Source organism: Girardinichthys multiradiatus, chromosome 10 (assembly GCF_021462225.1).
Source record: "Girardinichthys multiradiatus isolate DD_20200921_A chromosome 10, DD_fGirMul_XY1, whole genome shotgun sequence".
Lineage (NCBI taxonomy): Eukaryota > Metazoa > Chordata > Actinopteri > Cyprinodontiformes > Goodeidae > Girardinichthys > Girardinichthys multiradiatus.
In genome coordinates this window covers 20,382,267-20,395,124 of record NC_061803.1, presented here as the reverse complement: position 1 = coordinate 20,395,124, position 12,858 = coordinate 20,382,267, and the positions used below count along the sequence as shown (strand labels likewise).

At 38.2% G+C, this 12,858-nt stretch overlaps 1 protein-coding gene across 1 annotated transcript; it reads right to left on the bottom strand.

Moving 5' to 3' along the window:
* Positions 1-916: 916 nt before the first annotated feature.
* Positions 917-12,858, bottom strand: meox1 (mesenchyme homeobox 1). Its single transcript, XM_047376221.1, has 3 exons — positions 11,990-12,858; positions 6,379-6,551; positions 917-1,642 (listed from the first exon to the last, which is right to left on the bottom strand). The coding sequence occupies exons 1-3, from the start codon at positions 12,489-12,491 to the stop codon at positions 1,520-1,522; spliced, it is 798 nt and encodes a 265-aa protein (XP_047232177.1). The 5' UTR covers positions 12,492-12,858; the 3' UTR covers positions 917-1,519.

Below are 12,858 nucleotides of genomic sequence, written 5' to 3'. Positions count from 1 at the left end.
ATTTGGGGATGCTTTTCTTTAGTTGGGACAGAGAAGCTGCTCAGAGTTAAAGAGAAAATGGATGGAGATAAATTCAGGGCAGTAATGGAAGAAGATCTGCTAGACTTGAGTGTGGAGCGGAGGTTCAACTTCCAGCACGGCCACAGCAAATGTACATCCAAAGCTCTATGATGGAATGCTTTAGGGGACGACTGCGGCTTAGTGGGTGTGGTAGTCATCTTGCAATCCAAAAGTTGTGGGTTCAATTCCAGCTTTCTCCTGTCACATGCTGGTGTGCCCCTGGGCAAAGCACTTATCTGATCTGCTTACTGGTGTGTAAATGTGCACACTTTGTATGAATGTCACTCTAGGGTAAAGTTCTTTCAGTGTTCAGTCTGACTACAAAAGTGCTACATAATTCAGGCCATTTACCATTTAGATTAAACCCTGTTCATGCATCAGAATAGCCTAGTCAAAGTCCAGACTTAACTACAGTTAGAAACCAGTCGCAAGACCTGAAAGTTGAAGATGATCCATCCAGTCTGAATAAGCTGAGCTTCAGGGCTTTTTGTGTCAATATTTCACTCTGTAGATGATCAAAGCTGGTAGAGACACACACCAAAAGACCTGATGTGAGAGGTTGTTTAACAAAGCACTGACTCAGGAGAACAAATACAAATGTCTGCCACACATTTTTTCACAGGTACAGTGTGCACTACTTTTTGGTGGTGTATCACACAACATTCCTAAAAAAATGATTTCATGAAAAAAATGGTTCATTCTCTTTACTACCTCTTCATAACCTTTATTCCTCAATGTGCTTACTGTCTCACCAAACTGTCCTCAAATAAATTGTTCAACTAGGGACATACTCTGTACCAAATGTTCAGTTGTAATTCAGAAGCTGTTGCAGATGGAATAAATCAGTTGATGTTACTTGTTTTTGAAAATATGATTTATTCTTTGCAGAAAAAGTCAACATCTGTGTTTTATGAATGGCATTCAAATAGTATAAAAAGAACAATAAAAAAAAGGCTTGAAAAAAATCATAAGCAAAAGAAGAAACAGACAAATTATTTAAAAAACGTCTGACTCGGAGGCACTTAGGACTTGGCAATGAAAGTGCAGTCGGAGTTTTTCCAGGTGGTTGTAGTCAAGCATCAAAGGCCAAAGAGGGTATGTTTTCAAACACAATCACAGTCTGATATGTCATCGAGACACCTAAAGCTTCTGTCTGCCACCAATCCACACTGAGCTCAAGTTTCATTCATATTTAAACAGTCAGTACAAAAAGAGAGCGATTGTCAGTCTGAGTATTTATCAGTAAAATGTCAAAACAATGATTATTACATCAACTATGTACATCAAAAAACAATAAAAGCTCTACTCAGTCTTTTTTTCCAACAGTATAATTAAAAAAAGAAGTCTCAAATATTAAAGCTTCCTGCAGCCAACTTTCCACAGAATTAAACAAATGTGTCCATGTCCAGCTGATCAAGTTACAACTTTTTTTTGTAATTTCCTACAGTTCTGGCCTCCTTCATTCAGAGCTGGGTGAAGTCGCCGAGTCAATGTCATCATTTTCCAGGTCGTTGGGCGAAGCCGATTGTCCTCCCTTGACTCTCTTCCACTTCATCCGCCTGTTCTGAAACCAGACTTTAACCTGGGATAAGGAAATACAGATATATCATTAAAGTAAAAACACAGGAAGAGTATTAAGCAATATTAGGCCATTTTGGTCTCAAGCTTTTTTCTTTTTTTAAACTTAGTTTTAACAACATAGAATTCAACAAAGATTATATTTTTTATTAACAAAGAGATTTCAAAAATAGTTAATATTTAAGGTCTAACAAATGATTAATTATTATAACCCCAAGATTTTAGATCACCACTTTTGGTCTCTTGGATATAAATGTTAATATACATAAGATTTATTCATTTTTTTTTTTTTACCTAAAAAAAAGTGAACTTTTAGTTTTCTTTGGGTTTTGAATTTTTATATACTGTTAAAGAAAAAACTTTTTTAATGAGCCCAATTAATTAATAGCAACACATTTGATTCTTAAGTGGCCCTAACAAAGCTCTTAGGAGCTTAAGAACACACAAATCTACACCAGATGTTGTTCTCATAACACAACTGATTTGACTTCTTCCTTCCTTTTGCAATTCTTTAGAACAAAATTTATGACACAGTCAGAAGAAAATAATGAAAAAAAAAAAAAGACTGACTAGTAATCCTCCGCAAATCTTAGAGTGAAGGATAAAAATCACTTGGATTTTGCACAGCATGAACTGCCAAAACAAAGCTTCTGGTTTTGGCTCAAAAACCCCTTAGAATACAAACAAGGTATCAGATACACAAAAGACTTGCAGGATGTGTGTCTTTCCTTCACTATGCTACTCTCTGCTAGAAAAAAAAGGGTCAATATATTGGTGTTTGATTGTTTTGACATTCATACATTTATTACATTATATTGCACTGCACTACTTAGAATGCTCAAATATTATAACAGAAGGTTTGTTAGACGTTTGTTCAATGCTAAAAGTAATAGCAGGACCAACACTGAGGCTTAGTGAATTATTTTTGAGCATCATGTACACTATAATTAAGATTTTTGACAGTAAGAAATGTTAGCCATAAAAAAATTTAATCAAGCATTGCTTTAGTTGAATAATAGTTAAATTCTATCAACATTAACTTCTTTATTTTGGTTACAAATCCTTTCTAGATAGATGATCCAAATGTAATAAAGATGTTGGCTCACTTAACTGTAAGTGCAGAGTCCCGCAGATAACAGTAAAATTGATATGTCCGTGGGTTACACTATGAATGATCCTATCAGCTTGATTTAAGAACAATCATTAGACTTATAGTTGAAAGTTTCTTTGTAAAAGCAATAATTTATGTTTCTCTCCAGCTTGTTTAGCAACAGCCATAGTGCTAAAACCAACCGGCTAGCAAGATAAGTCTCTTAACATCGAGAAATTTGTTGCCCACGTAGGATTACGGCTAACACAATAATGCTATAATGCGCTGCTTGATATTTATAAAAGAAACTTTATTAGAAACTGCTTTGTTATTATTTTAATTGCAATGGACATGGACATTGAAACGAAAAGGAAAGAAAATAAGCAAGAAAGAGGGAGAGAAGGAGAAAGGAATAAAGGAGAGAAAGAAGGGTGAAGAGAATGCACCTGCAGAAACATATATAACAACAGTGTTGGTACCAAAAAATGCACCGTACTAATGAATGCAGGAGGTATTTAGTGGTAACTGCAGCTCAATATATAACATCTTTCTATCTGTTTACACCTGAATCTAAACACCTGTGAGTTTGAGTCTGAGCACCCTTGTGTATACGAGGTTTCTCCATAAGAATATGCAATAGCCAGTGTGAGGAGCCACAGACCTGCCCCGCTGGACCCAAAACATGCATGGAGGAGATCTGAGCCACAGGCATCCAAAGGCTCCTTAAAGCACAGGAACCCCGAGAAGACCACCACCAGGACTACCGCAAACCCTCCAGAGAAGAGCAGGGGAGAGTCCCAGGAGAACCACCCAGCATCCACAGTGCACCGGAGCAGCTTCAGCCATGGATCCAGAGACCCGAGACCCCGGGGCACATCACTCCCCAAACAGAGGCTCAACAGAGCCAGGGGGCCCTGGCCCAAGCAACCAGCCACTGGGAATGAGCCGGCAAACACTCAGACACCAAAAACCACCAATACACCAGTGGGCAGAGACACCAGTCACCGGCAGGGAGTATAGCGGGGAGGAAATAGCCCAAGGCCCAACCTGACAAAAACAGACACACACAGTCACAATTATACATTCCCACCTTTATGCGTACGTATAAAAATGCTCACACCCACACAGGTGGTCCCCTTCCTTCAGGGGTGGAGACAGACAGACTGCCCCAGCACCAGCCCAGACAAGTGCCGACACTACCCAAACCAGAGCGAACCCGGCCTAGACCCTGACCCCCACATTTGGTCACAAATTTATTCACAGGTCTACCTGGACCAAATGAGCCCGCCAACCAGACAAACACACCACATCACCGCCACTGCAACAACAGCCCAGGAAGAAACACCAACCAGCTCAGGTCCACTGACACCGCACAGCCGATTCATATACCGGTGATCCCACATCCAAAAAGAGGATACCCCCCCCCATCCCCCTCACCCGCAAATGCTGCAACTCCTCCACAACACCCTCCACTCCACTCCACCCACCTGACAGCGTTATTAATACTTGTTAAGAGACATAGCAAAAAACTAAAATGAGTATCATGAGATTCTCAAAAATGTTGGATTTTCAACCGTTACATCTTTACTGAAAGCTCTTTAAAGAAACCTTAATCTGGAAACTGACAGTAAATCATCAATTAAAACAAAGTTAGATTTAAGGGAATTTAAGATTCATAGTGACAAAATAATAGTAGTCTCTAAACTGTCCAAGTTTCTCTCCAGCTCATGTGAAGGTCAAACAAAAGCTTTGGCTGACTTCTGAGCATCTTCCTTTGGGACTCTATGTCTGGATAAATCTGTTTCCACCTACTGTCGCCTGTTCCAGTGTGTCCACTCATTCCAACCTATTATGGCAAATAGCCAGAGCATGTCATTGGAAGGCTGTTTGAAGTTGGTGCAAGAATGCTGAGAGAAGATGAATCCTGATTGTATGAGCGTGATGTTAGTGTATGTATTTGGGTGTGTGTGTGTTCCTAAGAGAGTCTGGGATTTATATTAAGCAGCCGACGACAGCATGTGTGTGGTCACTGCGCTGTGGCCTCATTAGGAAGAGCGCTGGCTCTGACAAGCAGACTAGGGTTTTTTCCAGCAGCATCGACACATGTTTTTGCCCGATTTCACCAAGTCTGGAGCTGCCTCCCAACAATTACAGCTGCATGTCATTCTGCCCGAACCACAGGCAAAAAAGCACTGTGGAAAAATGCTCATTGTAATTCAGATGCAGCTACGCTTTATGCATTAGGATGGCAGTATGATCAAGGGCTGAAAATTTGATTATGTTATACAAGAAATTAAAAACAGAATCAAATGGATAAAAATAATAGAATTATTCCGTTATAAGGTTGTTTATTTGCCTTTTTCCACAATGTTTGAATTTTATTTTTTTATTCAGCAATAGTTTAGTTTGAAAGTTTCTAACACTGACTTTTAGGAACTCCTGTAGGGCACAGAGAAAATATTTAAAACAATATTTAGATGCTTAAATATTCAGAAATGTTATTAATAATTTTGTGCATACAGATGCAGGTATTAGAAAATTATTTGACACTTGATACGAGATGATTTGTAAATAACTGAAGATTTGATGACAAATATTTTAATGCCAATTTCAACTGCATGCTTTCTGCCTGAACCACAGGCATTATTGAAGAAATGCTTGTTTTGATTCAGATACAGGTAGGCTGATGGATCAGAATGGGAGAACTGAGGGCTATGAAATTTAAAAAATATATACAGGAGGTTAAAACCGAAAGTTAAATGGATAAAAATAATACTTGTGGATAACCTTGTTCAACTGACATTTTTGACAGTGATTATATCTTTTACCCAGAAAAAGTTACATTTGAGAGTGTCACGCTGTAGGAATCATTATTAAAACCTCTTCGAGGGCACTGAGGAATAATTATAATCACTCTTTGGATACTTATCCAAGCAGTTAAAGCTCAGTCAGTCAGTCATTTTCTACCGCTTAGTCCATAGTGGGTCACGGGGAAGCTGGTGCCTATCTATTTTGTTAATTAAAGTAGATGATATGTGCTCATGAACATTGCCCTTAGTTTCTGTCAGGTCAAAAATTGCTTCTTATTTAATCGCGGTTTGGTGAATTTAACTGTAACTGTAAATGTAACCGGTGAAAAGTATAGATAACCAGCAGGTAACCTGATGGTTTTATGCTTGATTGGCCATGAAAAGTTATCAGTCGGAAACTAACAATACTATCCTTTTTACACACCATTCATAAGCTCTACCTGGTCCTGTTCACAACACTCTCTCCTGTGGATGTTTTACTGACTGAAGACGATTTTAATACCAGTTCTAAGTGTAACCAATTACAGCTGCATGTAATCTTGGCCAAACCCCAGGTTGAAATGCACTGTAGAAAAATCTTTTTGTAATTCAGATGTAGCTAAACCTGTGCATCAGGATGGCAGTATGAGCAAGGGCTGAGCATTGCTGAGCATTTGTGTTTGTTTATTTCACTAACATTTTTTTCTTGAATGTGCCATTTTGAATGCAGGATTTTGAGACCTTTCCTTTCTAATCATTCTGATTGTCCCTCAAGCAGTATTTAAGGGTAATCCCTTTTATTCCAAAAGTATCAGTGTATTTGTGTTGAAAGTACATTTTTTCTCATTAAAAGCTAGGCACCTGTCTTTCTGTGAGGTCCAGGTTGACGGCAATCTCGTAGCGACGGAGTCTTGTCAAGTAGTTGTGGTGGGTGAACTCCGCCTCCAGCTCCCTCAGCTGCTCCTTGGTGAACGCTGTGCGCTCTTTCCTGGCCTTGCAGCTGGAATCTACCTTAAAACTGGAATCCTGTATATCTAGGCAGAGGCAGAAACAGATCCAAGGGTTTTTACTGTTTGCTGGTGTATTATTTTCTTTTTTAATTTATTTAACATGTAGCTAATCCTTCATATTTACACTAATTGACTGCAAATAATCAGAGCTAGTTCTCAGGCTTTTTAGTACTCGGCCATCAACTATCAAACAAACCAGAAAAACCTTTGCAAGCTGATAAATCACAGTATCTCAGGCCTTTTAAAGGGAGGCCCCTTGTACACTTTACACTAAAACAATAATTTAGAAAGAGACCACCCTGACTTACTACTCAAATTCACCTCAAATATGCATTTCCCATTAATTATCCTTGAATGTTTACGCATCACAGTGCAATCAACGCTCCACAATCAGAGCGGTCATATAGATTGTGTGTGTGTATGTGTTAATGTGTGTGTCTGTGTGTAAGCATGTATCATGCCCAGGGCAGAGGCCACCAAACTGGCCACAGAGGGACTGAGTTAGGAGAGGAATGCAGCGGAACATCGTTAAAGCATCTAACAAAAGAACAAAGGTGCGGATGTGTCCGGGTCTGACTGACGGATTCCCACAGAAGTCCTCAGGGAAGAGCAGCATTAACTCATCTATGCATGACAGCAAACATAAAAGAAAAATTCCAAAGATATCTCTATGGAAAAAAGTCTATAATTATCAGAATTAAGAATATTTAATAAAGAAATGCATTTAGTAAATACATTTATCAGTAAATATTGTCAATAATTTATTGTCAGTGCAAATGATAAAATCTATATATATTTCACACCTAAAAAATTATATGATGTGCTGCAACACATGATCAAGAAATAATTTAATATTGTTAGATTGATAAATAATTAGATTTAATCAATTACTTATGTATTTGTTTTAAATTTTAAATAATGTATGACATGTTTAAGTGATAATATAATCACTGATTTATAGAATTTTGGCATTTATGGATCTCCATACTTTGTTAAAATATACTGATTCCTGTTGTCTTAAAATTATACCTCAATAATCAGAATAAAAACACAAACAAATGCAGATCAATTTGTTGTAAAACCTCTACATAATGAAATGAAGAGAATACTTTTGGGTCATAATTGCTCCTCTGTAGCCACGTTATGAGCTGATGTAATTTCCAGAAAATTGTTCTAATTTGTCAAAGTAAGAAGTTTTGCCTTGTGCCTGCCAGAACAGTGGATCAAAGTGGAAAATGGCTCAAATGTGACATTCATCTGCTTGTGCATGCTTAGTTTGATCCGTGTACGTGCCGAAAATAAACTGTCACAAAGGATTCTCTGCTTAGAGTGCTTTGCTCTGGAGCTTTGTCCAACAGGTTTACAGTTAAGGTGAACACCTGGCAGGCCACATACTGAGTAACACGCCCCACCCCCTACTGAGCCACTAATAAATATCCTGCTCAGCTAGAGGCTGTAAAACTTGCATGATGGAGGCTTCTGCACTCATCGGGGTTCTCTAAGAAAACAGCATTTGGTGCTTTTGGAGGACGGTCCGCAGGCAGTTTGTCACAATATAAACAGAATTAAAGCTGTTGTAAATAAAGCCAAGAAAACAATTATGTGAGTAGCTACATTTGCCTTATACTAGCCTTTATTTTAAAGGAGTTATCAGTATTTAATATTTATATTCATTACCTAATATGCAAAAACTAAGATGCTGAACAATGTATGTTGATTAACTTAATTATATTTTTGCTTCAGTAAAAAAAAAAACTTTTTTGTTTTTTTGCTGAAGAAATACAATAAAAATACACAAATGTTAAGTAGAAAGCTGATCTGTGTGTCCTGGAAATGATAATTTCATAAACCACATATGGCTATTAGCTTTTAAGCAGTGATTTCTTTGCCTGACGCCTTTGGACCAAATTACCGTCCCTAGGTTGAACTCAGTATTAAACACACTAAGATAAGTAAAGGGAAACTTAATGATGTCGGTACTGATGCTAAAAAGAAGATGTTTACATCAACATCTTTGAAATAAATTAATACAACCCAATAGAATAGGGTCATTCTTTTGGCTTGAATTCAATGCCGGATTATATGATTTTTACATTAAAACCTTTGGCAGCATCCCCCATCTGCACTACATTACAATATCAGCAAAAACTCAAGAAGGCTGACTGTACAGCAGCGGTGCCTATCATGCAAATGCCTTCAAGACATTTTCCTAATATATGCTCTTCTACCAGCCTGTCAATTTTATAAAGGCGAATAGCTCTTTTTTTAAAAACCAAGATCTGATGCAGTGGTCAGGCATGTTGCATGCACTCAGTGGGAGATTGTGTTACGGCTTAACGACAGGAAAATGTCAATGGATAAGAATGTAAGAAGTGGGCTTGGAGGAAAGTGAATTTACCAGACGTGGTCTGGCTTGTTTTCAGGGGAGAGAGTGTAGGTTACAATAAGGTAAGAAAGGGAGGGAATGGTGTGGGGGTGGGTGCTTGCAGAGAGCAGGGATGGGGGGGGGGGATTGTGTCTCCCCCCCCACCCCATCTTCCTCTTTTTTTAATAAGCCTCATGTTTGCTGCATGCATTGGTTCTGTAGCTTTTATCAGATATGTTAATTTATAAGGCTGGTTATTCTGCAGTCAAGAGGATAAAAAAAAAAAAAAGAAAAAATGTGTTTTTAACAGTATAACTTCATCTTATCTTGCATTAGCATAATTACACACTGAACATATTTGAAAACAATCCAGAATTTAGTTTAAAGGCATTTGTTCAATTGAGGAAACAAATCACACATTTACACAATCACAATTAACTGTTATTGCAAAATCACGAAGCCATCCAGCACCCTTAAACATTTCTACGTCAATATAACGAAAATATAACAGAATTTGTTTGTTTGGAATACAATAAAAAAGTGGATGAAAGCACCTAGGAAAATATAAATTACTCCTTGTTTTTCTTGGCTATAATAAGTTGCGACACATAACTTCGATTTGTCTTATATACCTTTTTGGATAATAAAGGAACATGCCATTCATGTCATGTGTGTTGATTCTTAAAGGTTTTTTGAACAAATCGGGTTTTCTTGCTCTTATTTGGGTTTCTAAGAAACACCAAATGTCTTTTTTCAAAAACAAATTAACATCTTGTTAATATTCTAAATTTGGTGAGTAATTAGGGGCAGTAGTAAAAATCCATAGAACGTAAAATTAAAGGAACTCTATCAATTTATGCCTTACTTTTCAGGTGATCAGAGTGCTTAGAAACCTTTATGAAGCAATCAGAAACATCTTGTTTCACTGCATATAAATAAGTTGTGATAAAATTCTCAATCATTTTAGCTACTCCTCAAAATGGAAAAGACAAGAAAATGCCATTTAGTTAAGGCAGTGAACTTAATCAGTAAGTCGGACGTGTCTGGGCCAGCTGCAGTCAATGTTTTTTTATTATCAAAGAGCATCAAAACCAAAATTAAAACACTTTTTAATAATATATTTTCAATAAGTAATGTATAGTAAATCATCTAAATTCTGTAAAAATTTTGGTCACAAACAACTGAGGACGAAGAAGATTTATTGTGGTGGAATATATAAAATATCAAAATGTGGCAAAAGATGCTTCTTTGTTGTCAATATACAGGTACAACACACTTCACTGTTATTGGCAACCCGGTAAAAATACTTTCAAAGCTTTCAAAGCTGATCTGAAAGTTAAGTTATTCAGTGGGAGGAAAAGAACACATTAAAATAATGGTGGTTCTACAATTATAAGCGTGACTAAAAGGCCTATAATGTAAATTAAACTGAAGCATTTTTAATTTAGACTTTAATTTTTAAACTTATCAATTTCTAGGAACTGTTAACTGGTATTTTTTTTACTTCTTGTTTATCTAGGACATAAATATGTAATTTTTCTCAACTAGGAAATAGGAAAGACAGGAGAACATGTGCAGAACATGCTCTTTTATATAATGTCATACTGCAATCATATGGTTTTTCTAAAAGCACTAAACTAAAAATTGTCTTTAAAAATATATATATGTTTGAACTAGGAGTGTCTGGCAATAATCAAAATGTCTAGACCATAGACGCTTCAGGTGCTCTTTGAGTAAACTTTGTTGGACACGGTTTTATTTTGCCAGAGTGAAAACTGGAGAACGGACACTTTCACACATTTAGATTCAGTTTAAATAAACGTTTCCTTTGGCCTGTTGGTCTTTGCTACTAAAGGTATCCCTGAGTCTTTTGGGAATCTGTCCACCATGCCTATCAGTTACTTTAACCTCATATTAGCAAGAGTGAAATCAGATAGTATGAGTAAACAACATTAAAATCCAACAGCAATACTTGTGCTATTAGTTTCAAGGGTAAACACATCACCTAACATTAAGTAAAGCATATACTCTATAAGGAGTCATGAATCAATTCTTGTGTAGTGAAATGAAAACAAAAATGTTCTAATAAGAACTACTGCTTTCCACCCAACTGTGGATGAATTTACTCATCTATTTTGTCGCCTGCAGTAAATACATGTTGATGCACCTGACAGGTCAAAACACGCTCCCACTTTCACACCCACTTGCAGTTTTTAAACTCCTTTTTAATGTAGATAAATGGTTTTAATCAATACTCTGTTTCCCACAAATACAGAGACATAATGAACCATTTGGATGCCTTAAACAAAAGCTCTTAAACAATGAGAGGATGCAACTGCAGCTTAAGGAGTGTCTTGAACACTGAGGTCTTGTCACCTACTAACCTTTCACATAGCAATCTGCAGAGAGTCCTACTGCTGTAAGGCGAAATTGGCGAGGAAATAACAGAAATGTTTGTTTTTGCCAGGTGTGATAGAGGTCAAGCAAGACCTTTTTGACCTTGACACAGGGTTTCAAAAAGCTTAAATGTGGCCTGGTTATCAGTTTATAAACTGTGTGTCTAGATATTTGTCTAGACAGTTATAGATAAAACTGGCAAATTATTCCTTCCCTTTTATTTCCTTTCTCTTTCCACCAGAGTACAAGTTTTGTCTTTACCTTTGACTCTGTGCAGCACTTTGGTCCGCTATGGTGTTTTAAAGTGCTCTATAAATAAAGCTGGATTGGAATGGATCGATTTTCATTGGATATTTAAATTTTCCTATGTGTTCAGATTCCCAGTGACCTTGCAAGGATAAGTGGGTACAGACATTGTACCCACTTGTCTGTACATGGATGAATGTTCATATTAATTTTACGTTTCATTTTAAAATCCGTTCTGTTTAGAGGTCTTGGATGAACTGAAGTCAAATTATAATTTTATCGGTTTTTATGTGATTGTACTATTGCACTATTATTCTTTTAATGCATTTTTTAATGTAATTCCTTTTTATCTCTGTTCCTATATTTTCCCATAAAGCATCTTAAAATACCTTGTGCATGAATGGTGCTATGCAAAATAAATTTGGCAAGTTTGTCCCAGCAAACCCACACTCACCTGTGGCATCTCTCTTTCTCTTATTGGAGCTCTTCTTGTCCGAGTCGGCTGATGCCACGCTCTGGGGTGAGTATTCTCCATCCAGACACCCAGGGGGGACACTGCTCAGCAACCTTTCAGTCCCCACGCTCTCGAGCTCAGGACCTCCGCCTCCTCCGGTGGCAACTACCGCGGCCGAAACGGGTGGGCAGGCGTTGGTAGATCTCGACCTGGTCTCGCAGGGGTTGAACTGCCAGTCAGCTCTTGGGTAACCTCCTTGGCTATCTTGATAGAGTCTGTCGTCACGAGGGTAGGCCGCATGGGGCGCACTCGGCACCAAGCAGGAGGTGGAGAAGTCCGTATAGGCCAGAAACTCTGGTTTTTGGTGCAGGGAGAATGGGCTTTGTTGGTAGGGTGACTGCAGATTGGTTCCTGGGACCCCAGAGTGGGGATTCCTCATGCACCCCCAGATGGGGTTGCTAGGATGGGTGCTCCGCATGCAGCTGCTGGCTGGCTGATCCATGGAGATGCAAATGGACTAGGCTCAATCTTAAGTGTTTAAACCCTCCTGTGAAAGCAAACTAGCACTACAAACCTGTATCTTGCCACTTTTGACTACATAGAACTTATCGAAGCTTTCATTTCATCTGCTGCAGAATGCTGATTTCTGTCAGGGGCTGCTGAGTCTTCCACAGCTGAGAACGTGTGAGGATAGATGCCTTTCAGTGACAGCGCTCTCTCTGTGGGAGTGTAAGTGACGTCCTCCGGCGTTTCTGCTCTCACACTCTATCACACTCTGAGTCTCTCGTGGCTCAGCGTGGGAGCTGCATCTGCAACTGCGTGACTCCCTTCTTTGGCTGGCTGTTTTCACAAGTCTTCTGAGGCGTTCT

Coding starts and splice junctions, on each gene's coding strand:
- meox1 (XM_047376221.1), bottom strand. CDS start 12,491: ATGGATCAGCCAGCCAGCAGCTGCATGCGGAGCACCCATCCTAGCAAC. Junction 6,552..11,989: donor GAGAAAGAGAGATGCCACAG/GTGAGTGTGGGT, acceptor GCCTCTGCCTAG/ATATACAGGATTCCAGTTTT. Junction 1,643..6,378: donor TGGACCTCACAGAAAGACAG/GTGCCTAGCTTT, acceptor TCCTTATCCCAG/GTTAAAGTCTGGTTTCAGAA.